This window comes from Eutrema salsugineum, unplaced genomic scaffold (genome assembly GCF_000478725.1).
Source record: "Eutrema salsugineum unplaced genomic scaffold, Eutsalg1_0 scaffold_2, whole genome shotgun sequence".
NCBI classification, from domain to species: domain Eukaryota; kingdom Viridiplantae; phylum Streptophyta; class Magnoliopsida; order Brassicales; family Brassicaceae; genus Eutrema; species Eutrema salsugineum.
In genome coordinates, this window is record NW_006256829.1 from 5,380,081 (window position 1) to 5,406,313 (window position 26,233).

At 36.1% G+C, this 26,233-nt stretch overlaps 8 protein-coding genes across 10 annotated transcripts; 3 read left to right on the forward strand and 5 right to left on the reverse strand.

Annotated features, from left to right (window-relative positions):
- Nucleotides 1–1,083: 1,083 nt before the first annotated feature.
- On the reverse strand, nucleotides 1,084–3,891 carry LOC18017366 (ubiquitin receptor RAD23c). Of its 2 annotated transcripts, none has more exons than XM_024156727.1 (12): nucleotides 3,735–3,891; nucleotides 3,047–3,202; nucleotides 2,902–2,955; nucleotides 2,695–2,754; nucleotides 2,575–2,622; nucleotides 2,420–2,467; nucleotides 2,200–2,315; nucleotides 2,033–2,116; nucleotides 1,852–1,924; nucleotides 1,643–1,729; nucleotides 1,339–1,512; nucleotides 1,084–1,246 (listed from the first exon to the last, which is right to left on the reverse strand). In XM_024156727.1, exons 1-12 carry the CDS (start codon nucleotides 3,798–3,800, stop codon nucleotides 1,127–1,129), a joined length of 1,086 nt encoding a protein of 361 aa, XP_024012495.1. In that variant the 5' UTR covers nucleotides 3,801–3,891; the 3' UTR covers nucleotides 1,084–1,126. The 2 variants fall into 2 exon arrangements, with proteins under 2 accessions (XP_024012495.1, XP_024012494.1); XM_024156726.1 differs by having other exon boundaries at nucleotides 2,695–2,769.
- Nucleotides 3,892–4,276: 385 nt separating this feature from the next.
- On the reverse strand, nucleotides 4,277–6,261 carry LOC18017367. The gene is made up of 4 exons (XM_006400079.2): nucleotides 5,516–6,261; nucleotides 5,019–5,431; nucleotides 4,528–4,677; nucleotides 4,277–4,429 (listed from the first exon to the last, which is right to left on the reverse strand). The coding sequence occupies exons 1-4, from the start codon at nucleotides 6,150–6,152 to the stop codon at nucleotides 4,277–4,279; spliced, it is 1,353 nt and encodes a 450-aa protein (XP_006400142.1). The 5' UTR covers nucleotides 6,153–6,261.
- Nucleotides 6,262–7,486: 1,225 nt separating this feature from the next.
- LOC18017368 lies at nucleotides 7,487–9,630 on the reverse strand. Its single transcript, XM_006400080.2, is given in 5 exon segments — nucleotides 7,487–8,297; nucleotides 8,485–8,551; nucleotides 8,634–8,827; nucleotides 9,488–9,603; nucleotides 9,606–9,630. Coding segments are annotated over 5 exon segments (738 nt in total). The 3' UTR covers nucleotides 7,487–7,961.
- Nucleotides 9,631–12,961: 3,331 nt separating this feature from the next.
- LOC18017369 (caffeoylshikimate esterase) lies at nucleotides 12,962–14,948 on the forward strand. Of its 2 annotated transcripts, none has more exons than XM_024156146.1 (8): nucleotides 12,962–13,169; nucleotides 13,340–13,369; nucleotides 13,479–13,605; nucleotides 13,696–13,842; nucleotides 13,937–14,067; nucleotides 14,174–14,311; nucleotides 14,402–14,500; nucleotides 14,587–14,948. In XM_024156146.1, the coding sequence occupies exons 1-8, from the start codon at nucleotides 13,032–13,034 to the stop codon at nucleotides 14,836–14,838; spliced, it is 1,062 nt and encodes a 353-aa protein (XP_024011914.1). In that variant the 5' UTR covers nucleotides 12,962–13,031; the 3' UTR covers nucleotides 14,839–14,948. The 2 variants fall into 2 exon arrangements, with proteins under 2 accessions (XP_024011914.1, XP_024011913.1); XM_024156145.1 differs by having other exon boundaries at nucleotides 12,996–13,169; nucleotides 13,288–13,369.
- A 350-nt stretch (nucleotides 14,949–15,298) lies between these two features.
- LOC18017370 (40S ribosomal protein S7-3) lies at nucleotides 15,299–17,040 on the forward strand. The gene is made up of 6 exons (XM_006400082.2): nucleotides 15,299–15,437; nucleotides 15,901–15,985; nucleotides 16,078–16,151; nucleotides 16,244–16,367; nucleotides 16,451–16,633; nucleotides 16,721–17,040. Exons 2-6 carry the CDS (start codon nucleotides 15,911–15,913, stop codon nucleotides 16,835–16,837), a joined length of 573 nt encoding a protein of 190 aa, XP_006400145.1. The 5' UTR covers nucleotides 15,299–15,437; nucleotides 15,901–15,910; the 3' UTR covers nucleotides 16,838–17,040.
- Nucleotides 17,041–17,343: 303 nt separating this feature from the next.
- LOC18017371 (chloroplastic group IIB intron splicing facilitator CRS2-B, chloroplastic) lies at nucleotides 17,344–19,279 on the reverse strand. The gene is made up of 8 exons (XM_006400083.2): nucleotides 19,168–19,279; nucleotides 18,575–18,767; nucleotides 18,395–18,479; nucleotides 18,243–18,310; nucleotides 18,090–18,140; nucleotides 17,916–17,989; nucleotides 17,782–17,840; nucleotides 17,344–17,694 (listed from the first exon to the last, which is right to left on the reverse strand). The coding sequence occupies exons 2-8, from the start codon at nucleotides 18,761–18,763 to the stop codon at nucleotides 17,501–17,503; spliced, it is 720 nt and encodes a 239-aa protein (XP_006400146.1). The 5' UTR covers nucleotides 18,764–18,767; nucleotides 19,168–19,279; the 3' UTR covers nucleotides 17,344–17,500.
- Nucleotides 19,280–20,204: 925 nt separating this feature from the next.
- LOC18017372 (plastidic glucose transporter 4) lies at nucleotides 20,205–23,604 on the forward strand. The gene is made up of 14 exons (XM_024156012.1): nucleotides 20,205–20,227; nucleotides 20,501–20,758; nucleotides 20,910–21,024; nucleotides 21,128–21,195; nucleotides 21,372–21,504; nucleotides 21,598–21,697; nucleotides 21,801–21,913; nucleotides 22,010–22,103; nucleotides 22,178–22,331; nucleotides 22,465–22,611; nucleotides 22,687–22,760; nucleotides 22,858–22,946; nucleotides 23,032–23,146; nucleotides 23,258–23,604. Exons 2-14 carry the CDS (start codon nucleotides 20,506–20,508, stop codon nucleotides 23,438–23,440), a joined length of 1,638 nt encoding a protein of 545 aa, XP_024011780.1. The 5' UTR covers nucleotides 20,205–20,227; nucleotides 20,501–20,505; the 3' UTR covers nucleotides 23,441–23,604.
- LOC18017374 lies at nucleotides 23,461–24,469 on the reverse strand. Its single transcript, XM_006400084.2, has 4 exons — nucleotides 24,169–24,469; nucleotides 23,973–24,033; nucleotides 23,748–23,886; nucleotides 23,461–23,644 (listed from the first exon to the last, which is right to left on the reverse strand). Exons 1-4 carry the CDS (start codon nucleotides 24,328–24,330, stop codon nucleotides 23,602–23,604), a joined length of 405 nt encoding a protein of 134 aa, XP_006400147.1. The 5' UTR covers nucleotides 24,331–24,469; the 3' UTR covers nucleotides 23,461–23,601.
- Between the last annotated feature and the right edge of the window lie 1,764 nt (nucleotides 24,470–26,233).

The window sequence follows — 26,233 nt, forward strand, 5'->3', positions numbered from 1 at the left end:
GTCTCCGGCTCATCCTTCATACATCAAATTCTCAAAAATGAAAATTAAGTTAGTGATATCATATAACTTATATGCATGCATAATAACAACATTATGGAAGTCTTTAGTTTCGTTTTCTTCTTTTTGTAAAGGCGGAGAACTAAACAGAAGTAGAGAAGTCAGAAGAACATAAAGTCGGCAAAGATTCTATGGGCAAGTACAATTCACAAATCTTCAAAAATTCTTATGATATATTCCTCCCCTCGAATATTCTATATATATATATATTTTTTGTTATTGATTTATTTTAACACTGTGATTTGTCACATTTTAGCAATTAAGCTTACAACTTACAGGTTACGATAAGTGATATTGTCCACTCTATAGTCACTTATCATCATGCTTGTTTCTAATAATAAAATATTAATATTTACGTACAATATAAACTCAACTGTAATATGAGTTAGAATTTGACTAAAAGAAAAACGACAATATGAGTGTTGGGTTTTAGCCTTGAACCTGTTTCCCTTGGTAGCTGAAGGAATCAATCTAAACCGTGTGAAAAATCTTTTTGAGAATTAAGTTATATTTTGTCTAGTTTATCTTCGTAATATTCGAGCTTTTCTTATATTCTCTTTGAAGGCACCAAATGGATTTATCATATCAAAGAATATTTACTTCTCTTATTCTTTCTCCCATCTTAAGCGTAGTAGAGAGAGGTTTTCCCAAATAAACAAACACACAAAAGGTGTGTGGAAACTGTAGATTGTTAAAAACAGAATGTAGTTTATTTCATTGGAAAACATACATTCAGAAAATGCTAATTTTTTTTCTTAAACTTTTTATAGCAGGATAAATAATATATGGTCTGTCTAGTTAGTTGTTACGGAAAAAACATGTATGATTATAGTGCTTTATAACTCTTCCATTTCATTGGAAATGATTATAGTGTTTTTGGAAATGATTATAGTAGGTAATATATTTCATTATACACATCAATCACCGCAACGGTGTAAGAAAACAGCAAAAGAAACCAGAACAAGAGATGACTCTCGCTCGATAAGAATAAAGTACATATAACCACTAAGTAACTACGACCCCAAACAAAGGAAGGGAAACCTAAAGAGAGAAAATGAGAGAGTTTGGTTTAGTCTTGAAAGTCGTGGATGTGATGATCGAGAAGATAGTTTGCAGCCAAGTCTTCGTCCTTGTTGCAGGCGAAGAACGCAACCACCACTTCACCTCTCTCGAACCCCAATGCTTCCAGCTGTTTTAGGCAAAACACACAATACTTTAGAGTAACGAATCCAAATGAATGCATGGTTAAATTTTCTTAGAAACAAAGAAACAGAGACAGACCCGCTCGATTGATTCATACTCCTCAGCTGTGACTTCCCATTCCCCAGACTCTGTTTTGTCTTGAAAGTCGTGGATGTGATCATCGAGAAGATGGTTTGCAGCCAAGTCTTCGTTCTTGTTGCAGACGAAGAACGCAACCGCCGCTTCACCTCTCTCGAACCCCAATGCTTCCAGCTTTTTTTAAAGCAAACACACACAATACTATGAAAACTTCATGTAGTAAACAAATTTATGAATAGAGTAGAGTAACGAATCCAAATGAATTGTTGAATTGTTTTAAGAAAACAAAGAAACAGAGACAGACCCGTTCGATTATTTCATACTCCTCAGCTGTAACTTTGACTTCCATTTCCTCAGACTCTGTTTTGTCTTGAATATTATATACTTGAAGCTGTTTTAAGCAAAACACACAATACTATGAAAACTTCATGTTGTACAAATTTATGGATAGATTAACGAATCCAAATGAATTGTTGAATTGTTTTAAAAAAAAACAAAGAAACAGAGACAGACCCGTTCGATTGATTCATACTCCTCAGCTGTAACTTTGACTTCCCTTTCCTCAGACTGTTCCATTTGCTTGCCACTGAATCATACAACAACAACAACAAAAATATCCACAAAAAGTTAAACCAAAAGAAAGCTTCATTTCCCAATCACATCACACCATTTTAATTATGGTAAAATTCTCTACCCGTCTCCTCCTTCATTGGGTTCGTTGTTTTGAAAGTGTAAGAGGATCTCTTGGATTTCCTGAGGCTGCACCATTTGGTTGCCACTGAAAATCCACAAATCTTGTTAACCAAAAAATCTTTACTTTTTCTCAGTCTCTCAAATCACAAACCAATACACAGTTTTTACCTTGCTCTTCCTTCTTCAAGTGGTTCCCCATTTATTAAGCGTAAGAAGTCGGCTCTGTTCTCTCGAATCATCCGAGCCAGAGGCGGGTTCTCTTTCTCTATCTCCTCTAGAATTCCCTGCAGCCAAACTCGTCATTAGCCCCCCAAAAAAAAAAACAAAAAAAAAAATCTCTCAAGAATCCTTTGCATGTTTTGTTTACTGTTGCATTTTTTGGTTTTACCTTTATGACACTACGGTCAAACTGCACCAGAGGTCGAAGAATCTGGAACTAATTGACACACCATACGAAACAGTTAAATTTCAACCTCCACCAAATTACTCTCTCTTAAAAACTTTTCCTTTTCCAAGTAAGATAAACTGGAAACAGCTCAATACCTGTTTCGTGTGGCGCAAGAATTCAAGTGACCCATTATTTGGCAGGCCCTATGAAAAAGACTTTTTGTTAGCCACACACACTCACACATCTAGTTTTTACGATCAAAAAGTGTTATTTACCTGCGGCAAATAATAAAACCCATTTGGGTCTCCTGCTGGAGGAGCTGCAGGTTCTTGAGTCTGCTCCGGGATGCCCTTTTTTAACAGTAATTATCAGTCGTTCCAATTACAGATTAAAAGAAACACAAAACTAAATATTGTTAAGAAACATAACAACAGGCTGCTCTTCAGAAACACATGATACGTACAAAGGTACAACCAACTCACCTGAGCTTTACGGCCAACAGATGCAGAAGACGCTCCAAGAGATGTAGGTTTACTCTGCATTATCAGCCCGCCCGGAGCACAGATCAGTAAGCTAATAAACCCTAAACCTTCAAAACTTCCAGTATCAAATCTGCCCTTAACACACCTTCGTAATGGCAATACAGCTTTTATCAGCAACGTTGTTAGCCTCCATTGTTGTTTCGTCTTTAAGCACTTTCCCTTTATGAATAAGCATCTGTTGTGCAGCAGGGTATTCACTAACTCCCATCACAGTCTCTATTTTCTTCTTCACATCAGCAACCTGAGATACATAACCATCAATCCATGAAAACTGCACAGTTTGCAAACTTCTCTGCATCTACGATACACAAACTAGCAGTCTCACATGTGATTATTATAAAATAACTCGCAGATTCTTAATTAAAACAGCACTATAAAGATTGAGGAGTGCATAAAAACCCATCAAGTTACGGAATCATATCGGTTTTTAATATTTTTAGTGATCAGATACTGGAAAACAAAAAACAGAACAAGACCAAGATCAAGAAAGACCCACCGAGAATAAAACAGAACAAGCGTTTTCGCGTTATCGCGTTTATCAGAGTTCACATCGACGCATCGTACAACATGTATCGCGAAATTTAACTTGAGACTTTTTTCTATATGCATTTCTACACAAAACACCCACAGTGACTAACTTACAGATCAAGAAAAGAATGATTTAACAGAGAAAACCTCAAAATTTCACCGCCATATCAAGAATCAGTGACTAAACTTCCATAACAGATTTAAAATTCGACAGTTCATAGAAACATCATGAGATTTTTACATACCGAATCCTCTGGTTTGACTTCGATCGCGAAGCGAGCCCCCTTCAAAGTTTTGACGATGACCTTCATCTTCTTTCACCGAGGAAAATCGATTGCAGTTCCAGAAACCGATTCTCCGGCGAAGTCTGTTCCGATCAATCGCCGCCGGTAACAAACTTCGGAGTTGAGATTAAAGAGGAGAAGAAGCGCGAATGTAAAAATATACGCTCGCTTCAATACTCTTCTCTTCCTCTTCTACTCTTGATTATCCAATACAAATTTAAGACCTGTTAATCTGGTAACCGAATGACCAATTTCCTGACGTCAATTATTGGGCCTTTATATCCATTAAATTTAAGCCTATGCTACCGTTCCCATTTTATCAGTACGTAAAAGAAAAAAAACTATCATTTTGACAAAAAAAAAAGCAAACCAAAAATTCTTGTATAAATTATTTCACAAATGGTTTGAACTTTGAAGCAACCAACTACCACATCAAGGCAGCTGCTTCTTATTACAGTCTATTATTATCTGAAAATAAAGATAAATATCCAACTTTTTCTTTATCACTTGTAGTTCCTGAGAATGCCGCCGCAGATTTTACTAAGTCTTTTCTCTAGTCTTGCAAGCTCTTGTTCCGCCCGCATCCTAACTCTAGGATCCGTTGCCGTGCGTAAAACTTCTTTCAGTGAATTAATCTTACTTAAAAGACTCTTTACCTACAATCAGTTTTAACAGATAAATAAGCAGAAGAAACAAAATAAAAATAAGAAAGCTAAAACCAAATTTATAAAGTGAGGAGGTTCAAGAACATTACTCTGCGGTGTGGCCAGCGATTTAAACCTCCCCTCCGGCAAATCTTCTTGAGAACTGTAGGACAAAGACTCAATTTTCGAGATGCTTGTTCGATTGGAATATGAAAATGCATACTGACATCTTTCAGTGTCATTTTTTTAGTACGCTCCCTCTGTTCTTGTCCTCGGCACATACAGATGAAACACAAAACCGAATGTTAGTGACTCTGTCCTTAACTAAATCAACCAAAATTGGTTTCTTAAACCACAAGAAAACATAATCTCAATCCAGATGCAAACCCTAGTAAAAAAAAACACTATCTCTTGTTCTCAATATAGCACAAAAGGCTCCTCTAAGATCTTCTATATACTAACAAGTTCCGTCACTGAAAACTCAATATAATTAGATAACCAAATAGAGTTTCTTGTAGCGCAATTAACATGTTTTCAACCTAAGAAGAATCCTACGATGATAAATGACAAAAAAATTTTTTTGAGAAATCAGAGACAAAACCTGCGCAGCGAGACGGGTTTGTCTGCGGGGCTTTCCTTTCTTCACTGGGGGATCATCTCTCAAACTAACATACCCCGGTATAGATGGATCACCAAGCGATTTATCAGGCATAACCAAAGACATTGGAAGATCATTAATGCCCGATGATGACAAAAACAACTGGTTGTTTCTGTAGCAAGCATTCATCGCTTGAAACATATCTTCATTAGTGTCTTGCGTCATTACAAAACCTCCTGCTTCTATCTCCGCGCAATAATCTTCTAAAAACTTCTTCACGTCCTCCATACTCATATCAATCAAATGATATGTATGATGTTGACGCTGGTTAGAACCATCAACGCGTTGAGTCTCGAAGATCGCATGGCAGAAATAACCAATCCCTCCATGAATATCAAGTCTCATCGTCTCCTCGCCTGTATACAAACACCACTCAATAAGGCGATCAGTGTTAACAATATAACATTCAATGAACAAAACATGTTATAAGTGATAAATACCATTAGAATGGACTAAAACTCGAAGCGGGCTGCAACAAGTGCATACGAGGATTCCTTCAGATACCGTTGGCCTACTCGCCGGTACAGGCGTCGCTGATGTACCACCGGTTTCGAAATTCGGACCGAATTCCCCCAAAACAAGAGAACCCGGTTCGATCCTACTAACCGCCGGGACAGGCATTGTTGATGGACCACCACTTTCAAAGTTGGTACCGCGTTCCCCAAAAACTAGAGTGCCTACTTCAAGTTGACTTGTTTCGCAGACATTTGTAGCATTGTCATCAACAATCTGTCCTAAGACATCATTGTTGATGCTTCCATTTACATCATCAATCATTTCCCATGTCAGGGAACCCTCATTGGCTAACTGCGATACAAGCATATCGCTTGTATCACCACTGTTAGAAATAGATATTGATAGTTCTTGAAACAACTCGGTTTCGTTGATATCCTCGGTGGTTGGTGTAGGAGGGGGAGGGGGTAGGGGAAAAAGAGGAGGAAGATGAGGAAGTGGATCCTCGTTGAAGGATAAGTCCATTAAGTTACGATCAGGACTGTTGATAACATTCAAGAGATCCTCGTCCAAGTAATGATCGTAGTACTGATCTTCAGCGTCTTTGTGATTATTATCCGCCATTTTTGTTTTGTTTTTTACTCTTCGTCTAATTGCTTTCTCTCTTACTTTTTTTTGGTATGGATAAGACCAAAAAAGGAAAAGAGAAAAACGTCTCTCAAGCACCGTAAGATGCTTGAGAGTTAAAGAACAATGAGTGAGGGAAGAGAGTTGCTTCGGTTTGCTCAGAGAGGCTTTTGTAGCGAGAGAGAAGGGAGAGAAATTTTGGCGGTTAATGGTCGTTGTAGTAAGTAAGTTATATTGATTCAACAGATGTGTTTGTTCGGTTAGTTGTCTTGGCGCGAGAAATAACTGTCTGTTTTTTTCAGAGTTTTTCTTCTTTGTATTTTTTAGAAGCATACAAAATTAAGAACTACTTTTAATACAACGAACTAATGGATCCAGTAGTATTGGACAGTAAATTTTTTTTACATCATAAGGAAATTTATAGCATAGTTTTATATTTGAATATATATACATATATATATACTACATAAATAATAAGTGTAAATAAAGTATTTTTCAATTGGTATTCCAAATTGTTTCTTGGTGTAATACAGTATTTTTCAATTGATCCAATTGTATTTTGAATTAAATTGATCAAAAATTTGATCAAACCAGTGTAACACTGTAGAAGTTTATACTCCTACATACTATCATTGTTAGGAATTTATTATATTAATATCACATGTAAATAAAAGGTTTGTTGGGATCAATATTTTAATAATTGTTTTGTTTAGCGAATATCATAAATAAATTCCAAGTTCATAGACTTTCTGTTTTAGTAAGCAGGTCTGGCAGTACACAACAAAGTCCGTTCTTCAGGCTATTGGTTCTTCCATCATGAGGAAATCCAGTGACCACATGAACACCCGGATATAAAACAGAGCATTTGGTAGCTAAACATTCCCTTTTTTTTATGTCAAGAACTCTCGGTTAATACAGACAACGAAACCATTAACCATACCATATTCACTTGTCCTATCTCGGTATTCACATGGATATCATCTCAATTACCATTTACAGGCTTGACCTAGAAGACAATATTTAAGGGGATTCTTATGATACATCGAGTGAAAGGTTTGGCTCCTCTGGCACGCATATGATGAGCTTATCTTGCAAAAATAAATAATCTGATCTACATGAAGACATTGAGAAAGCAAATTCGGAAGATGACCAGAATATGGTCAGAGCTGCCTCGTATTTGGAGATTTGATACATGTTCATTTTGAAAGTGGCACCAATAAACACATCCGTATAATCGAAGGAAGAGCATAATCACCATGACTTTGTATCAAGAAACTCGGTAAGAGAGAGAGAGAGAATCACAGAGAGAAGTTAAAGAGACATTACGTTACTATACACAATGGTGATATTCTCAGAAATGATCATCTATATTACAATGAAATTCAAAAGAGAGAAGATAGAACCAAACTTCTTTATCCCAGAGAAAATTTTACAGACTCTTCTAATCTTCCCCTTGATTATATATAACAATAATAAAGATCCGCCCGACCCAGAGAAACACCAAACGAATACATCGATTCGACTCTTTTTAAAAATACTGCATATTTATATACAAATACTAACCTGAATAACAAGTTAAACAAAACGGTGGCCGGCGACGGTAACTGATCTTCATCTTCCTCCTTCATCCTCTCCCTCTCCCTCTCTCTTTCTTTCACAAGAAAAGATGAATAGCGCTAAGAGATTTTACATATTTCATAAGCTTCAAAAATGGTAGTAGTAATTCAAATCCTCCTCTGTTAGGCATTGGTGAACGAACGATTCCGGAATCTCTATGTACACTTTTTTTTTCCTTTTAGTTGTCTACTAAGCCATGGCAGGGATGCTTGAGTTTTGGCGGTCACGGTTCAAGCAATCGAATCCTTCTACTCTAACTGCAGGCGGTTTGAGCCCAAACTTCATTCTAACGCAACCACGAGATGACGATGATGATGATGATGATGGGGATGGAGATGGAAACCCGGTGGATGAACTGGGCTGAAGGAAAGGAGAGTTGGGTGAGACTGGGTTGAGTTTCTCATCTTGAAAGCGAGCATCTTGGGCTAATGGGTTCATTGCTCTGCTTGGAGGTGAACCGGGAAAATAAGGTGGCGATGAAGATACAGATGATGATAGTATTTGCCCTAGTGTTCCACTTTCCTCCTGCCGAGATAACAACAAACGAAAAAGATTGATGACTCATTGGAACTTATGATATATAGGAGCTTTTCAGGCAGATCAAAAGATTGTAATTAGAATAAAAACTAAACGGACATCAAGTGAATCAAAGAAAGATCCTTTCATCACAACTTATAAAGCTAGAATGAAACCACAAAAAAGAGAAGCATACCTTTCTACGAATTATGTCCAAAAGCTCTGCACCGGCTTTAGAATCACACAAATCAGCTGCAGCTTGACTACAAATCGAGAACAAAGTCTGGTAAATGTCACTGCAAAATCTGAGAAGGAACAAAAAGGAGGATGCTTTTGATCTTATACCTCATATGTAATCTGAGAGGGCGAATGACGTTGTTGGCGAGTAAGCCAACACGTCGAGGCTTAGGACAAACGACGAGATCCTTGCGATCAAATCCCATCATCTCCTCGCGAGACATCAAGGCGTTCTGCTGAAGGTTGCAATGATTCATCTTTTTCCCCAAAAAAAAAAACCACCTTGATCCACAGGAGAACGCCTAAATCCGGTTTCAAACAAAGAGGATCAGATCAAATCAAGGAGGGCGAGAAATCGGGAGACGGGAACAGAAACTTGATATATCGGTATCTGATTTCAAAAAACTAGGCTTTACTTTGTAAGATCTGAGAAATTCTCCAAACTCAGAGAGACCTTCGAGCTTTGACGAGAAACTCGTCGGTATAAAAGGAAACGAACAAAGCGACGGATCTGGTTTCAGCTCTTTCTCTTTAATTTAATGACCAAAATCCAACGAAAAGCTTTAGGGGAAGAAAATAGATCATCCGAAATTCAGAAGAAAAAAATTGGCTATAAAAAGATTTTTTTGAAAACGGAACACGATTTCGGATAAAGCCAGCGATGACGTTTGACCATATGACTAAGAGCAAACCCAGATCCAAGCAAAACTCAAAATTCGTAAGAAACCCAAAAAATTCAAAAACTAAAAAAAAACAGAAGTTTTTTGCTCGAATTTAACCAAACTTCCGAGACTGAAAAGCGAAAAAGAAAAGACGCGAGCAAAAAACACAGATCTATTATCTATTACAAATTATTGCGAATGAACACAGAACAAAAGAAAAACTTTCAGCGATTAGTAAAATCCGCCCACAGAGAGAGCTTGAGAAAAGAAGGAAAAGAGAAAAAGGAGAGAGAGAGATACCTGAGTAAAGTCCCCGAGAGAGGAGAGAGCACGATGACGGAGAAGATAGGAGAGGGACAGAGGGAGAGGCGAAAAATCGTTAGAGGAAATAGGGATTTTATAAAAGGATGAGAACAAAGTGTGGGTGAGGTTGAAGACAACATGGAACGATGTCGTTTTAGTGCATTTTGGAAGTTTTGCTTTTTCTTGCCGTCGTAATAGTGATATTTGTGGACAGCTTAATATTCCGATTTCCATGCATTTATAATTGGGCTTCTAACTAATTATCTTTTTTTATATTTACTGGTCAACATAATGGCTTTTACATTTTTAGCATCGGATAACATTTTATTTTATAGCTTAAGCATATACTGTTTAGATTTTATTCGAAACTAATGAATTTAAAATGGAAATTTTAAAAAAATTAAAAATGCAGTTTTTAATACAAGGAAACAGAAATATTGAAACGATGCCGTCCTTAAAAAGAAATAAATGGATGCTATATGGGTGGTGTATTCATATACAACTAGAGAGTTAGAATTATATTGAATAAAACTTGAACAGAATTCTCAAGAGTTTATTTTTTCTTAAAATTTTACTTTCACACTGAGAGTTTATATAATTTGAAGTAAATGGTAACAAATTGGTTCTATTTTTAGTATCCATCGGATTCGGAGCTATGGAAACATTAAATCATAATTAAATCATAAAATGAAACCATATACAAACTTGTTATCAATCCCATATGCTTTTTGATTTCTATAGTTTGAAATTCTGAATAGCCTACATTATTCACATGGGTGTCTAGAGTTTACTTTAATAATACTATTTTTTTATAGTAGATCTTAATTTTTTGTTAAGAAATCTGTTTATTTTATTTGTTTGTATTCTATCTAATAAAGTATATTAAAACGCATGCCTGTGTGGCAATAATTTGACATTTTGACCGGAAACTGTTGGTTATCGGGTCCGATGTTTATTTTATTTATTTACTTTGAAAAAAACTTGCTGGGGCTTCCATAAAAAACGTGTCCACGTCAGTAGACAGTAATACTATCAGAGTTGACTCTTTTCTATAAGAGTATTATGAGACCGTGAATTTTTTTTTTTCTTTTAACATATAACCCTGATATATATTGATCTCAAAACGATCTGATAGGAGGAGAACTACACAAATGACAAAACCATTAAAATACAACTTACTGCATAAACCTTGAATTCAAAAACTAATTTGACGAAAAAGTAAATATCAACCATGCTTACTGAGTTACTGCAATGTATATTAGATTTTAATGAAATTTCAACATCATTAGTTATAGTGGGCTATGATAGTAGTTTAGTAGCTTAGACAATTTGCCAGATCTTAACTTTATTTTAAATTCCTTATACTGACTTTGGAGATTCGAACAACTCAATGGGTAAAGTCATCTTTTCATTGTACTCTCGAACGTCAAGTAGCGTGGTCACTACTTGGCATATAGATGTCTGAGTATAAACGAAAGTAGATGTATGAAAGAAAGCCATAAATAAAAAAGTGAAGTAAAAAAAAAACAAAATAATACAACGAGAGAAAACAAATAAAATATAGATAAATGTTTTGGAAAAATAAAGGGCAGTGGGAAGAGAGACATGCGAGCCATTCACGCATTGAACAAAGGAAGAATAAAGCCAAAAGGCATTATTTGAAATTTATATTATACTACTATTGATTAATAATTTTTCCCGAAATAAAGATAATAAGGGCATATACCGTGTGGTGCCACAGTGTAGGGTCAGGTTAAAAAAAAAAAAAAGGTGAAGCTTAATCAGTAGTTGAATCTTAAATATGTTTGATATCAGACAGGAGTTTCGTTAACAATTAGCTTAGATACTTTATGATTTGGGTAAACATGATTTGGAATATATGAAATGAGATCATTATATAAAAACAATGAAGAAAAAGAGAACTTTAGTAATACCCTCTGGGAATCTTTGACATCTTATGATTTACGTTGATGGGAAATCAGCAAAGTAAAAACTAATTGGCATCTCGTTCGCATGTAATCGATGATTTGATGAAATATATAACGCTTCACTAGACTCGTCTTTAACTCAGAAACTGCAATATAATCTGATGACAATGCGGATGTAACATCTACGGATTAACTTATATCTCTGATGTTTGTCTTTCTTTTGGCATAAATATTTATCTGATGATTATATATGCCAAACAATTGAGCAAAAAGTAAGTAAGCTGGCTAAATTAATATGGTTCACGAATGAAACTAGCCAAATTAACTAGTTTGTACAGATCAATGCAACATCTATGATCTATATAACCAGTCAAAAGCTGAAGTCTTAGAGATTTCCGTATACCTAATTGATATCAACCAAACTGTGACAATAATGGTGTTATCTTAGCTTATTTTATAGTGTTAATCTGTCGAATTTTTTTTTTTTAATAAACAGAATAAATCATAACGCTACTCATATCAGCAACCTCTAAGCTTCACAAAACACTAAACAAAAATCCAACACACTAACAACAAAACTGAAATCCATGAATGTGTATATATTGTCAAGTTGTATGAACTTTATCAAAACTAGTTGATATATAGTGAATAACTTAGCTTATTTTTTGTTTATACACAACATAATATGATCATATCCCCATTTTTCGATACATAATTCATAAAACATAAAATTTGAATCCAACATGAAGTTTTGTATAATTTTAGAATAATTTCAGGAGACTATAAAAAATTTATGAAAGTCCCATATTAAAAAGATAGAAAAAAAGTAAGGAGCTTTCCAAGTTCCAACTCCTTTGAAAAAAATCAGAAATCATGCTAACTCCTCACCTAAATGCACGTGACGTGAGTCATTAGAGTATACACGTGGCATCTCATTAATGGATTGTCGTCTATCCAACGACACAGACCCGTTAGCAGATCGTCATAGAATCTTTTGAGGATCTAATCTTAAGCTCAACACAAATAATACCCCCGACAGTATTGTTCACACGATGAAAGCATTAGTAAAAGACTAAAGACAAAGAGAAGACAAGAACCAGAGAACTCAATTGATGTAATAATAATTGCGTAATTCTGATGATTTCTTAAACATTTCCTGCCTCACTTTCATGTCATCTTTATCCTTTTTTTTGTGTCATCTTCTTTATCATCATAAATAAATAAATTAAAGGTGGAAAATAACAGTATTGATTTCTTTTTATTTATTTAAATACAATTTTTTTTGAACGATTCTTGTTAGAAATTGATTTTATGGCTCTGAGATCAGCAAAGCTCTCGCTTTTCAGTCCTTTACACGGTAGCATTTGTCATCACTAATATTATTCGTAACTATCCATTCGATTTATTTTATTTTGTTTAACAAACCTGAGAATTTTTACTGTTTTACATTAGTTTTTTAATTGGTGGGCATTTGCCCAATTGAGTATTGCCAGAAGATACCTTTTTACTGTTGCGTGGATCAATTTGACCGATTTACAAAAAAAGGAAATTTTTATTTTTTAATCGTAGGGTTTGTAGATAAGGGAAGATCAGTGTGGCAAAGGAAGAGATCGATGGCTACGACGGCGAAGGTAGACAACGAGGAGCTCCGGCGACTCAAGGAGGTTGACATTGACCAAGCTCCGGCGCGTCGTCATGTTCGCGATTCCCTTAAAGATATTCAGCATAATCTAGATCATATCCTGTTGAAGGTAAAAATACTAAAAAAATATCCAAAATTGAATCAATTCGCCTGAATAGTTGGAATATTTTCCCTTCCAATCGAAGTGGGTATAAGAAAGGTTGAGACTTTAGACCAATCTGCATCAGGTTTTGTCTGAATTATGGGGTTAAATCTGTTGGGTTTTTGGTGATGCTGCAGACACCAGGAGATGGAATTAAGACAAAGGAGGTAAAAGAAGAGAAGGATTTGTTTTATACTTTTTCAGGAATCCAAAGTTAGTTTAAATAGCTTGAAGCAATTGTTATTTTTTTGTGTGTGTTGGTGATGATTTGTGTAGTCTTATGAGGTGAATTCAAGGGGAGTTGAGATATTCTCCAAAAGCTGGCTTCCTGAAGCTTCTAAGCCCAGAGCTTTGGTTTGTTTCTGCCATGGTTATGGAGATACTTGCACCTTTTTCTTCGAAGGCATGTTTTGGTTTTTTACTTTTAACAGCCAATTGGTTTGCTTATGCAATTAGGGAAATGTTTGGTTGCTTACTAGCTCGCTTTTTGCAGGGATTGCAAGGAGATTGGCATTGTCGGGATATGGAGTTTTCGCTATGGATTATCCGGGTTTTGGCTTATCGGAAGGCTTGCACGGTTATATCCCTAGCTTTGATCTTCTTGTTGATGATGTCATTGAGCATTACTCCACTATAAAAGGTAAAAACTTTGAACCACATCGTGTGACTCGAAAGGGTAAACTTAAGGTTTATCTCTTAGGTACCTAAAGATTTTGAATTTTTGTTGTTTGTAGAGAATCCCGAGTTTAGTTCTCTACCAAGCTTTCTCTTTGGTCAGTCAATGGGTGGAGCCGTGTCTCTCAAAATACATTTCAAACAACCAAATGCTTGGACCGGCGCAGTCTTGGTAGCACCAATGTGCAAAGTATAAGATTTTGTTTTTCTTCTATATTATTTGCATTGTCCTCAAGAAATCTCGTGTATTACTTACTAATCATAACATTTGACATGTAAATATCTATCCATTCTAGATTGCAGATGATATGGTTCCACCTCCGGTATTAAAACAGATTCTGATCGGTTTAGCCAATGTTCTACCGAGACACAAGTTGGTTCCACAAAAGGATATAGCAGAAGCAGCTTTTAGAGATCTCAGGAAGAGACATATGGTATAAACATCATTTACAGATTTGCGGAGCTTATTTTTGTTGAATCGATTTCTTTACTAAACCATTCTTCTTTTTTTAAAAAATTTGCAGACACCATACAACATCATTTGTTACAGCGATAAACCGCGGCTACGGACTGCAGTAGAAATGCTTCGAACAACTCAGGAGATTGAGCGACAATTGCAACAGGTTAAAAAAAAAATATATGAAAAACCCGAAACAAAAAAAAAGCAAAATCAGAATAATAAAATGGTTTCTTGTTTAAATCTTTGCAGGTGTCTTTGCCAATACTGATTCTACACGGAGAAGCTGATACTGTGACAGATCCTTCAGTAAGCAGAGAGCTTTACGAGAAAGCGAAAAGTTCAGACAAGAAGATAGTTTTGTATGAAGAAGCTTATCATTCTCTGCTCGAAGGCGAACCAGACGAAATGATCCTCCGTGTCTTGTCTGATATTATCTCCTGGCTCGACGACCATAGCTTGCCAGCGCAAGCTGAGGAACCCTTAGTTACTAGTACTTCGTAGACTATGATCATTTGTTTCGTAACATTGTACGTAGAATTTATTTGTTTACATTTGAAGTGTAACTATTTTTCAATGAATCAAGCAATAAATGGTCACTATTTTGCAATAATTTCTGGATAGTTACTTCATAGGGGAGCAAATAATAGTTTATCTTTGCAATTGTATCTGCAACTAACAAGTAAATCCGAGTTACAGTAATTCCTTACTTTTGTCTGCAAATCATATATCATCTTCTATCCTCTGATAGATTTTGGGTTATTTTCTAAACTGTAAACATAAATTTAATGGAACTCGGGAGAAAGTATCAAACTTATGTATATATCTCCTCGGAAATTAAAACTCTGACAAAAGATAATAAGCGTTGCTGTTTTTGGATATATAGACGAGTTATTGAATAAATAGGCCCATAGGCTTTAAGAACCTTTAAACGGGCCATATTTGATCACATTCAAAATAGGGCAACATTGAAACCCTAATCATCAAACATTAAAACCAGTTTTTACACAATCCGCTGTTTCTAAGAAGAAGCCGCAACCTTTTGTTTTTAACTTAGGGCTCTTCTTCGTTCTTGCAGATTTCGCCTCCGTTTTCGCTATCCGGTATGTCTGAAAGTGTTTCTCTCTCGTTTCCTCTATGGTCCGTCGTTTTCTTCGAACTTTTGTCAAATGGGTTTTGTTCTGTTTATTTTCAGAAGCAGAAATGATGTTTTCTCTGACATCTAATAGCTCATTTCAGTGTAGAATAGTGGAAGATTCGGCTTTTGTAATTTGTCTAGTTCATGGTGTTATGGTGTTTAGGGGAAGGATACTAGCTTTGGTATTGTCCACTGTAGACTATCAAGCAATGTCGATTTAAGAATTCATAACTACCTCCAAAATATGATTGAATAGAATAGCTTTGTTATATGTTTTGCTCATCATCTATAACAGCTATGTCTGTCAATGTCTTTTTAAAATGTTGGTCTAGAATGTAATGAGTTGATCAGTATCTGGAAGCTTAAAATTCACGGTTATGCCGATAGTAAGGACGTGTGCCTAATGTCTTCTTTCTTTACATTTGAAGATCTGTGAAAATGTTCTCTGCTCAGAACAAGATCAAGAAGGACAAGAATGCCGAGCCAACAGAATGCGAGGAGCAAGTTGCTCAGGTAAGAGTTGCTCATTATGTCTGTTCTCAGTAGAATTGTTGAATTGTTTCTCTGGAATCATTCATTGATTACAATTGTATTTGTTTTTTCAGGCTTTGTTTGATCTGGAGAACACTAACCAGGAGTTGAAAAGCGAGTTGAAAGATCTCTACATCAACCAAGCTGTGTATGTTGCTGTATTTAGTTTCTTCCGCGTCTCATTACATGTGTTGCATTCGCCATTATCAAATGAAAATAATTTGATTCTTTTCATTGCAGTCACATGGATATCTCTGGAAGCCGCAAGGCTGTTGTGATTTACGTTCCATTTAGATTGAGGAAATCTTTCCGTAAGATTCATCCTCGCCTCGTTAGAGAGCTTGAGAAGAAGTTTAGTGGAAAGGTACTATTCTATAATTACTTCCTCTTTAGTAATGGCTTATAGAGTAGTACAATGTCACTTGCTAATCTATCTTTTTTACACAGGATGTTATCTTTGTTGCCACAAGAAGGATCATGCGTCCTCCAAAGAAGGGTGCTGCTGTTCAGAGGCCACGCAACAGAACTCTAACCTCTGTTCATGAAGCAATGCTCGAGGATGTCGCTTACCCTGCGGAGATTGTTGGAAAACGTACTCGATACCGTCTTGATGGTTCCAAAGTCATGAAGGTATCGTATCATCTATGAGAATGTATTCAGGTCTTTCTCTGAATACTATTGAGCTCAGCTTTACATTCTTCTTTGACCATGTCACAGGTCTATTTGGATACCAAGGAAAGGAACAACACAGAGTACAAGCTCGACACTATGATTGGTGTGTACCGGAAACTTACTGGAAAGGATGTCACTTTTGAGTACCCAGTTGAAGCCTAAAGAAAGACGTTGATGATGTTGAAGAATCGTCAAGATTAGACAGGAGAGCTTTTGAATCTGTTTTGTGATATTTAGGATGAAGGAAACTCTCTCTTGATTCAGTTCCTTATTCACAATCTTTAATGTTCTATTTACGAAGACTATTCTGTGCTTTTCAATTTTGAGACTCCTATTAAAATTCCAGTTTCATATGCTGTCGACAATACATCGGGAAGAGAATTCATCTATGAACATATGACGCGTAACTATACTGTGCCATTGATTATAATCCAAGGTTATATTTGTCTGCGAAAGTAAATGGAGATGGATTAATTTGTGTTTATCATGCTCTGTTCAACTCAAAATCATATGATAAATACTTACTGGATGTATGTGACATGTTGTTGCTGTAATCCTTCTTTCCGGCAAATATGTTGTACATGTTGATTAGATATTTCTTTGGATAGTACCGATATAAGTGCACGTAAAATTTAATAACTTAACTACAGTGTAACAAATACAAGAAATTAAGAATGCATTGACCAGTTGGACATGGTAGCTTAGGGACAAGAGAAATTCTTCTTGTTTGTTTTACAGTTAAAATGAAAATTATACTAAACTAATCCGAATCTCTTCACATTCTTTATGTTACTAAATTCCTCGTCTCTTATTTTCAATTTTCATTTATACTTTATGGAATTTATACTTCTGCACAAGATTAAATCTTGAGATTCCTTGATTGAATCCATTGAGCACAAGAGTCTTCACTGCTTCACTTCCTTGCTCGAGTGCTTCATCAATCTGTTTCCGCTCCAATGGACTAAACTTCTGAAGAAGAAAAGCTTTCATATCCATGTTTCCAGGTGGATTACCAATGCCTGCCAACAATCAACAGAACAAAATCCTTGAGAGAAAAACAAAGGATACTCTCGGGACTAAAACCAAAATCAAGACCAAAATGGTACCTATGCTTAGTCGAGGAAAGTTTCTACGACCATCCAAATGCCCCATCACACTCTTCACTCTGCAACAATTACAAAACTAACATCATTTTCAAGATCAGAGAACGCACTCAGATGTTCAAGAGGCATATATATACCCGTTGTGATAGCCTTGACCTCCTTTTGGTTGAAGTCTCAAAACCCCATTTGGTAAAGCCATCTCATCATAGATCTACGATGGAGAAACATTGTACCGAGATTTAACAAGAATGGTTCTTTCGGGAAATATTTATCTGATTTCTAGGGATGCTAACTAAATTCAGTAACCTTACCAGTAAAATGTGACGCAAAGGTACTTGATAGTGTGAAGCTAAAGATCCAACCTTTAAACGACAACAGAACAGTTTGAGGTAAGATGATTTGATCGTGCAGCTGATCTTTGCAAAGTTATGATAAGGAAAGTTTGATGATCAGAAAATACAAACCGATTCGCCGCTGAAGTTCATGTAAGTCTGAGGTTTAGCCAACAAGATAGGTACCTCTTCGATAGCACCTGTACTGATCATACATAGAACCGGAAAAGTCATCAGATTTATTATGGTTCAAACCGAAGAACCGAAAGCAAGAGAAGTAATACCTATTCCGATCAGAGCTTTCGACTGTATTGTGTTCATCAAAACACCTTCTTTTCTAGCCAACTTATCAATCATCTCGAAACCAACCTGAAAACAACAATAAACTTTTAGAATTGCAGAGATCTAAACCCAAAAATCACAAGAATAATTCAACTTAAAAAAAGGATTGTCTTGTTCATTACATTGTGTCTTGTTCCATGATATTTATTTCCAGGATTGCCCAACCCTACGATAAGCCAAGGAGTATACTCTAGTTTGAATCTGTCATTCTCACTAGAAGTAGATGAACAAACTCGAAACCTCTGTTTCCGAAAAACGGGCTTTTCCGCATGAAGATGGTAAATACTTGGTGTATACGCTGAGCAGAACATCGAGCTGTTGAATTCAAAGAAATGGAATCAACTAGTAATTTATGCTACAAAACCATTACAATACATCGAAAAATGTAACCTTTTTTGAACGAACTGTTGAAAGTTAAAAGACGAGGATATGAGAAACTTCGAGATTCACTACATTTGTTTTCATTTACCATCGAACCCATTACAAAGAAAAGATAACATCTTACAATAAATGTGAAATTCGACATAAATGCTTAGTAAAGCTTAGTAAAATCCATTAACAGAAAAACAACGCATAGCAGAAAAGTAAGTGTAATCGAACAGAAGACACAGCAGATTTTCTGAGGAATCAGAGATTAGTAAACTACAACGATTTCGTACGATTACGTAATAGTTTCTTAGTATCAGAAGATAAATTACAAGTAAGAAATGCTGACCTCTCTTCTGGGGATTTGTATAATTCAGGCTTAGCCAGAAAAAAAAAAAGATTTCTTTCGCGAAGCCGGTAATATGACTATATGAGATAGAACGATGAACTGAAGTGTGCATATGAGAAGAGAGACGCGAAGATCATAGAAACTAGTTTCATTTTAGGTTAATGGGCTTTTCATTAGTAGCCCACATGGAAATTATGAGCCGAGTAATAGTAGCCCAAATAGTTATCATTTTTAGACGTCATCCATACGGCACGTGTGTACTCTTCTCTTTCACGTGTGGCATACGTCATCCAAAATCTAATCCAGAAAATCTACTGTTGCCAAATCGCCTCCTGCGACTCCTACCTCTTTTTACTTCCTTTTTCTTACCCTCTAGCATTTTACATATTACACGCTAATATTCTATTAACGTACATTTTTCCACCAATCATACCTCGTTAAATTGCATTATATAGCCACGTTCAATAGATTTGCCAAATAAAAAATAGATTTTCAAAAAATTATTGATTTGTAAAGATGTATACATGCTGCCAACATGTCCTTTGGTCAAAGATTATATGTCAAAGATGATCATGAAAATAAAAATCTGAATGAATAAAAGAGAAAATGGATGTGAGAAAATGATATAATATACATAGGACTCTGCAGCTCAAAATTTTTACAATATAACAAGTTTAATAGTAGCAATATTTTGTTTTTTCCAGTGTTTGAAATACTTAAAAAAAGTTCCTCAATAATTTTGCCATTTGGTTAGTTAGATACATGTTACTTTGAAATTCAGTATTTTCGTAGAACTAAAAGATGCATCATATTAAATAAATTCGAGGTATCTCTTAAAATGTTAAAAACAAAAAACTGTTATGGTTTGGAACTTTGGATAGATATGAATTATTATTACACAAAAATCCAAATTGGTTTTTTGTTTGGCGTTTTAAATTATTGAAATCATATTTTTGATAACAAAAAAAAGCTCTGAAAGTAAGTTCTTCTCCTGCATAAAAATCTCTGATAAAAGCTCTCAGTGTACCTCTCTCTTCGCGGAGTCTCCGAAGTTTCTCTGGTAATTTCTTACTACAAGTCGAAATCGTTTCTGCTTCTCTTTGGTCTTTGTTCATTGTTTTTCAAATCTGAAGTTTCGATTTTGGTTAATTTGTCGCGATCGAGAGAGCGTTTTCTCGTTCGCCGTCAATGCATCGATTTCGTGATGTCGCGTGTTCATCGTTTCTTACTTCTCTTTTTAGTTCCGTTGGATTTAATGCGATCTTTCCTCGTTTGTTTTTTTCTTCTGACTAATCTCTCTCTCTTTTCCTCTCAAATACGGTTTTATTATAGAAAAAAATGCAGTCGTCAACGTATGCGTTAAAAGGAAACGCCGCGTTTGCGTTTCACAGACGGAGCGTCTCTAACCTCTACAACGGATCGGCGACTACTACCGTAATTCGCTTCAACACCGGCTCTTGTTTCAGACCACTCCACTGTTCTGGCTCGAAAGCCATGGGTGCGAAGCTTGCTCGCGCTGAAAACGGTATCCAAAGCGTTATGAGCTTCTCTTCGGTCAAAGCTCGATCCGTAAGAGCCCAAGCCTCCTCTGGTTCGTCTTCTATTTGTTTTTATAGTTTGATTCTGTGATTGTTTACAAGTTGTTACTATAACATGAAGATCCTGGGAATACTCTTCTTCTAAGTTGCTATGTTTGTTGGATTTGGAGTTAAATCATTTGCTGATTTGAGGATGGAATGTAGGTGGAGATGCAGAAGAAGCTAGACCTCTGAGATATGAAGGGAAAAGCTCCGGGACGGTTTTACCGTTTGTTGCTGTTGCTTGTCTTGGTGCTATACTGTTTGGTTACCATCTTGGGTATGAGTAACTACACTTTAATCTCCATCTTTTTGGTTGTCTTGGTGTGATCATGGATGTTGATAGATATAGATGATGTGGATTTTCCATTGGATTGAATCAGGGTAGTTAATGGCGCTCTTGAATACCTTGCTAAGGATCTTGGTATCGCCGATAACACTGTTTTGCAAGGCAAGTGTATTATTATTTGACTTCTCTTACTCCTCCTCTGGATATAACCATTAACTGAAAATGTGGTCTATATCATCGTATTATTTTTACGGATAGATTGAGAGCATTTTGTTCGAATGTCATGATCAGTAGCAAAGCTCATGTATTGGTAATCTTCTCTGATTGCTTTTGAGCAGGATGGATCGTTAGTGCGCTTCTTGCTGGTGCAACGGTTGGTTCATTCACCGGAGGTGCATTAGCTGACAAATTTGGACGAACAAGAACTTTCCAATTGGATGCTATCCCACTTGCCATTGGAGCCTTCTTATGGTATTTTTTTTTCAAAGCACTAACTCATACCTATTGGTGGGAGATTAAAAGTGATTTTTTTTTGTAACGCATTGGTTCTATTTTGATTCATAGTGCAACAGCTCAGAGCGTGCAGACTATGATTGTAGGACGTCTGCTCGCAGGAATCGGAATCGGAATCTCATCAGCGATCGTACCACTTTACATATCCGAGGTTGTTTTAAGACTGAGTTTTATAGTTCTTGCACATTTGATTTAAGATTGTCAGATGTTTCTTTATATGTTATGTTGCTGAAGCGCGTGATGATTGGTATCAGATATCACCAACTGAAATCCGCGGAGCACTAGGATCTGTGAACCAGTTGTTCATATGTATAGGAATACTTGCAGCCTTGATAGCTGGATTACCCCTTGCAGCAAACCCTCTATGGTATGCGACTCCTTTTTGATTCGTCCGAATAATATATTCTCTTTTTCTTGGTTGCATTATTGTGTTTATATAAGTTTCGATCTCATGAATTTCTAGGTGGAGGACGATGTTTGGTGTAGCAGTTATCCCTTCCGTTCTATTGGCCATAGGAATGGCTTTTTCTCCAGAAAGCCCAAGGTGGCTCGTGCAGGTACCCTCCAGGGACTCAGCTCACACTTTTAACTGAGATCATTTTTCTGACTAGTCAAGGAAATCAAATTGCAGCAAGGAAAAATCTCTCAAGCTGAAAAGGCGATCAAAACTCTGTATGGTAAAGAAAGAGTGGTTGAACTAGTGCGTGACTTATCAACCTCTGGCCAAGGTTCTTCTGAGCCAGAGGCGGGATGGTTTGATCTATTCAGCAGCCGTTACTGGAAAGGTATCGCAAGACCTGCAGGAGATACATTGTTTCGCTTATATATAAAATCTGACGGACTCAGCTAAGACGTTCCTTTCAAACCTTCATATCGGATTGATCTATTTACACAGTTTCTTGTCTGTTCTTGTTGTAGTTGTAAGCGTAGGTGCTGCTCTCTTCTTGTTTCAACAGTTAGCCGGGATAAACGCAGTTGTGTACTACTCTACATCTGTGTTCCGTAGCGCCGGAATCCAATCTGATGTAGCAGCCAGTGCTCTCGTTGGAGCATCAAACGTCTTTGGTTAGTTTTCTGTCTTATGTTCCCATTGAGTTCCAACATGACCGAACAAATAACCCGATACAAAACCTGTTGCAGGCACTGCTGTTGCTTCGTCATTGATGGACAAGATGGGAAGGAAAAGTCTTCTACTCACAAGCTTTGGTGGAATGGTACATTATTTTTCTTATTCTTAGCCATATTTGTAAATCTCAACCGCATAACCATAACCGAGCTAACTTAGACTTGTGAATTTTGTATTGGCAAAAGGCTTTGTCGATGCTTTTGCTCTCTTTGTCCTTCACATGGAAGGCTCTTGCTGCATATTCAGGCACCCTTGCCGTTGTTGGAACTGTTCTGTAAGTCCTGTCTCTTCTTAAAACGTGTTTTAGTCTCTCTAAATTTGGACTTGACCGACTCTTATATGCTCGCTTGTTTAACCAGATATGTCCTTTCATTCTCACTTGGTGCTGGCCCGGTACCGGCTCTTCTTCTTCCAGAGATATTCGCATCCCGAATCAGAGCAAAAGCCGTCGCTCTCTCTCTCGGCATGCACTGGGTATATAATATTTTTCTAAGTTCCATGGTTCAGAATAGAGATTCTTCTTTCCATTTCTTATGTTGTTTTTTTTTTTTTTTTTTTCTGTTCTGTTTACTTTTGCACCAACAGATATCAAACTTTGTGATTGGACTCTACTTCTTGAGCGTTGTGACTAAATTCGGAATCAGCAGCGTCTACTTAGGTTTTGCCGGAGTCTGCGTCCTTGCCGTCATCTACATTGCAGGAAACGTCGTCGAGACTAAAGGACGATCACTCGAGGAAATAGAGCTTGCTCTTACCTCTGGAGCTTGAAACTAAACCAAAAAAAGAAAAATCAGAAAAACAAAACCCACTTTGTTTCATCATCACTGATCTTGTTAGTCTTTCAGTCTTTCTCTCTCTCTACTCTTCTTGCTCTTTTGAATAACTTGTACAATGGACTAAGTTATCAGTAACGAGAAATCGATTCATCACTACATGTTGGCTTTCCTTTCCCACCTTTCTTTAGTATCTAGCCTGTTTCCAAATACAAAAACCGCATAAACATTGCATTAGCGGTATGTTCAGGGTTTCTCTATACCTTGAGAATTTTCAAAAAAAGCAGCAAAGAAGAGCTCACCCCCAATACAGCTTTTGTGGAATCATTGGTACTGTCTTATGATGATGCCGTTCTAAGGTAGTAGTAGAAGAAGTTGATTCCTTCAATTTCTTAGAGCTTTCGCCATCTTTAATTGCTCTGCTCTGAGAATTCTTGCTTCCTGCATTTCAGTTTAGAGTGTTAATTTGAATGGATATAAACCGCTGTTTTAAACATACACACACAAACAAAAAAAGAGAGCTTTACCTTTGGATTTCTTATGGATCTTTGAACTCGCTTTTATCTGCATACGTCTCTTGTGTAGCTCCTGTAAATCTCAGAACATAACCAGAACAAAAAAACCGATGTTTTGAAACTAAAATTGAAACTCCAAACGACTCCTCATATGTCAAGAATCAGAAACTAATATAAAATTCGAGGCCAGGGATTTGAAAATCCGAACCTGTAATTTCGAAATCTGTTTCTCAGTGACGCTGGATCGATTGAAATTAGGTTGAAGGGATTCTGTTGACGCTAATAACGCTTCTTTCCGATTCTCCTCTGCGTCTTTGTCAATTTCCTCTCTTGTCCTCGTCGTCGCCATGGTTTCTCCGTCGGCGTCCATCGCCGGTTCTTCGAGAAGTTTGAGAATATCAAAACGAAGTCGAATCGTCCATTCACTCTTTTCCAGGTTTTTTTTTTCTTTAATATTTTATGAGAAATACTGAATTATTTTTTTTTTGTCAGCTGAGAAATACTGAAATTAACCCGCCAAAGATTATGCATGTGTCTAACTAACTACCCGAATTTTTGACTGATAATTTTAATTTTTGACTGTTGCTGTAAAATTTTGGTTGTGACTTTAAGAAATAAAAAAGCCACATTTTTAAGCTTTTAAAACTTAAGTGTAGATTACGTGGAAAAATAGAGAGAGAAAACTGTGAAAAATTTTAGGAGCAGTTTTTTTACTTTAAAAACTTTTAAATTAATAAAGTTTGATTGGTTAATTAATGACCTTTAAGACTTTTAATTTTCTCTAAAGTCTTTACAGTTTTAAAAGTTCATTTGCCAATCAGAGCTTTAATACATAGCAAACCTAATATTTTTCTGGAATTATCAATTACACCCACAAAATTTAGAATTTTGACAATAATTTCGTGAACAAAATGAATTATGCTGGATTTGTGACGCGCACAAATCACTATACTACACATCCTAGTCAAATTTAGGTTAATTCTTAGTTTAGTGACTAATATATTGATGAAAAATCATAATTAGTGTACATTGGTCGTGTCGTAAATAAACCGTCTAAGTCTTAACAGCTTTGAGTAGAAGTAAAATTTTCCAGCTTGGTCTTTAACTACTTCTGTGTCTTGACTAAACAAAGTAATTAGACCTTAATACTTTTTTAAAACCCACTAAATTCTAATGCCGCTCACGGATTCAATGCTTAACTCCTTAACCTCTATATTACTCATTTTTGTAACAATAAAATCAAGCCAACGTTTCGTACGTGACTATTGGGCCAAAAAAGAGAGAGAGAAAGTTCTGACTTCTGGGTTCTGGCAATGACATTCAAGCGTACCTAAAAATTAGGCATGAGATCCTGTTCCTTGGTTTCGTGGGTCAGCACCTAACATTTTGCACGCGCTTCAAATTTTTTTTTAAAATGAATAGTATCTCAAACTTTCGAATTTAATTAATCGATCCAGCTCGTATTAATTGAAAATTCCTTAACTATAGGACCATTTCATTTCCTATTTCTCTTTAATTTTAAGAAAGTTGTTTTACGTATGGATGCACTGCACATCTTGGTTTTCCAAATTGATTATGGTTTGAGTTACTTTTGTTTCCAAGCAAAACTGATACAGTTGAATGATTTTTGGGTTGCTTCATAAGAAAATTGTTTTGGTTCACTTTAATTAAGACCTTTAACAACAACAACAACAAAAATTGAACCCAAACATAGATTTAAGTATTTAACATATCATCAAAGTATAGGTTAGATATATGGGATAGAACCGGTCAGGTTATATCACCACTCACTAGTGTGTTCAATTTTGATTTGATCGGTTAATTAAAGATTTGGTCCGATTCAAATATTCATAGTTGACTCTGTTTTTTCTTCTTTTTTCTTTCTTTCAATTTCGACGTTATGGAATCACCGGTGAGGTGTAAATATCATGCCGATTGAAGATAGTTTATATATTAATCACCCTTACTTAAAGTGTAGACTTTTGCACCTCTTACGCCGTCGGAAGGGCAAAAACTTCGTCAAATCCTTGTGAATGTTAAGATCTACAACCTAAGTTTTTCTAACACAATATTTGTTTTTTAAAACAAATTTACAAAAGTCAAGAGGTCAAGTCTTCAATTTGAAGTCTAACCTGATTAATGTACGTTAACTTGCAAGAACTCCTTTGACTTTGTCTAATACACTCCAAATTGTACATTGGTTTTCTTTTACAACTTGTAATAACACATTTATACTATAACTTTTAGTTGCAACCTTAATGTTCACAACCTCC

What these genes read in the sequence shown, in the direction of transcription:
- LOC18017367 (XM_006400079.2), bottom strand. Translation starts at nt 6,152, where the DNA reads ATGGCGGATAATAATCACAAAGACGCTGAAGATCAGTACTACGATCAT. An exon ending in AAACCCGTCTCGCTGCGCAG is followed by an intron (nt 4,678 to 5,018) that starts GTTTTGTCTCTG and finishes GGACAAGAACAG; the next exon opens with AGGGAGCGTACTAAAAAAAT. An exon ending in ATCGCTGGCCACACCGCAGA is followed by an intron (nt 4,430 to 4,527) that starts GTAATGTTCTTG and finishes AACTGATTGTAG; the next exon opens with GTAAAGAGTCTTTTAAGTAA.
- LOC18017372 (XM_024156012.1), top strand. Translation starts at nt 20,506, where the DNA reads ATGCAGTCGTCAACGTATGCGTTAAAAGGAAACGCCGCGTTTGCGTTT. An exon ending in TCACAAGCTTTGGTGGAATG is followed by an intron (nt 22,761 to 22,857) that starts GTACATTATTTT and finishes TATTGGCAAAAG; the next exon opens with GCTTTGTCGATGCTTTTGCT. An exon ending in TCTCTCTCGGCATGCACTGG is followed by an intron (nt 23,147 to 23,257) that starts GTATATAATATT and finishes TTGCACCAACAG; the next exon opens with ATATCAAACTTTGTGATTGG.
- LOC18017366 (XM_024156726.1), bottom strand. Translation starts at nt 3,800, where the DNA reads ATGAAGGTCATCGTCAAAACTTTGAAGGGGGCTCGCTTCGCGATCGAA. An exon ending in CTGTTGGCCGTAAAGCTCAG is followed by an intron (nt 2,770 to 2,901) that starts GTGAGTTGGTTG and finishes CTGTTAAAAAAG; the next exon opens with GGCATCCCGGAGCAGACTCA. An exon ending in CTTGAAGAAGGAAGAGCAAG is followed by an intron (nt 2,117 to 2,199) that starts GTAAAAACTGTG and finishes GTGGATTTTCAG; the next exon opens with TGGCAACCAAATGGTGCAGC.
- LOC18017374 (XM_006400084.2), bottom strand. Translation starts at nt 24,330, where the DNA reads ATGGACGCCGACGGAGAAACCATGGCGACGACGAGGACAAGAGAGGAA. An exon ending in GATCCATAAGAAATCCAAAG is followed by an intron (nt 23,887 to 23,972) that starts GTAAAGCTCTCT and finishes ACTGAAATGCAG; the next exon opens with GAAGCAAGAATTCTCAGAGC. An exon ending in CCACAAAAGCTGTATTGGGG is followed by an intron (nt 23,645 to 23,747) that starts GTGAGCTCTTCT and finishes ATTTGGAAACAG; the next exon opens with GCTAGATACTAAAGAAAGGT.
- LOC18017370 (XM_006400082.2), top strand. Translation starts at nt 15,911, where the DNA reads ATGTTCTCTGCTCAGAACAAGATCAAGAAGGACAAGAATGCCGAGCCA. An exon ending in CTCTACATCAACCAAGCTGT is followed by an intron (nt 16,152 to 16,243) that starts GTATGTTGCTGT and finishes TTTTCATTGCAG; the next exon opens with TCACATGGATATCTCTGGAA. An exon ending in AGAAGAAGTTTAGTGGAAAG is followed by an intron (nt 16,368 to 16,450) that starts GTACTATTCTAT and finishes TTTTTTACACAG; the next exon opens with GATGTTATCTTTGTTGCCAC.
- LOC18017369 (XM_024156146.1), top strand. Translation starts at nt 13,032, where the DNA reads ATGGCTACGACGGCGAAGGTAGACAACGAGGAGCTCCGGCGACTCAAG. An exon ending in ATCTCAGGAAGAGACATATG is followed by an intron (nt 14,312 to 14,401) that starts GTATAAACATCA and finishes AAAAATTTGCAG; the next exon opens with ACACCATACAACATCATTTG. An exon ending in TTGAGCGACAATTGCAACAG is followed by an intron (nt 14,501 to 14,586) that starts GTTAAAAAAAAA and finishes AAATCTTTGCAG; the next exon opens with GTGTCTTTGCCAATACTGAT.
- LOC18017371 (XM_006400083.2), bottom strand. Translation starts at nt 18,763, where the DNA reads ATGTTCTGCTCAGCGTATACACCAAGTATTTACCATCTTCATGCGGAA. An exon ending in GAAAGCTCTGATCGGAATAG is followed by an intron (nt 18,311 to 18,394) that starts GTATTACTTCTC and finishes TGATCAGTACAG; the next exon opens with GTGCTATCGAAGAGGTACCT. An exon ending in GGTCAAGGCTATCACAACGG is followed by an intron (nt 17,841 to 17,915) that starts GTATATATATGC and finishes TAATTGTTGCAG; the next exon opens with AGTGAAGAGTGTGATGGGGC.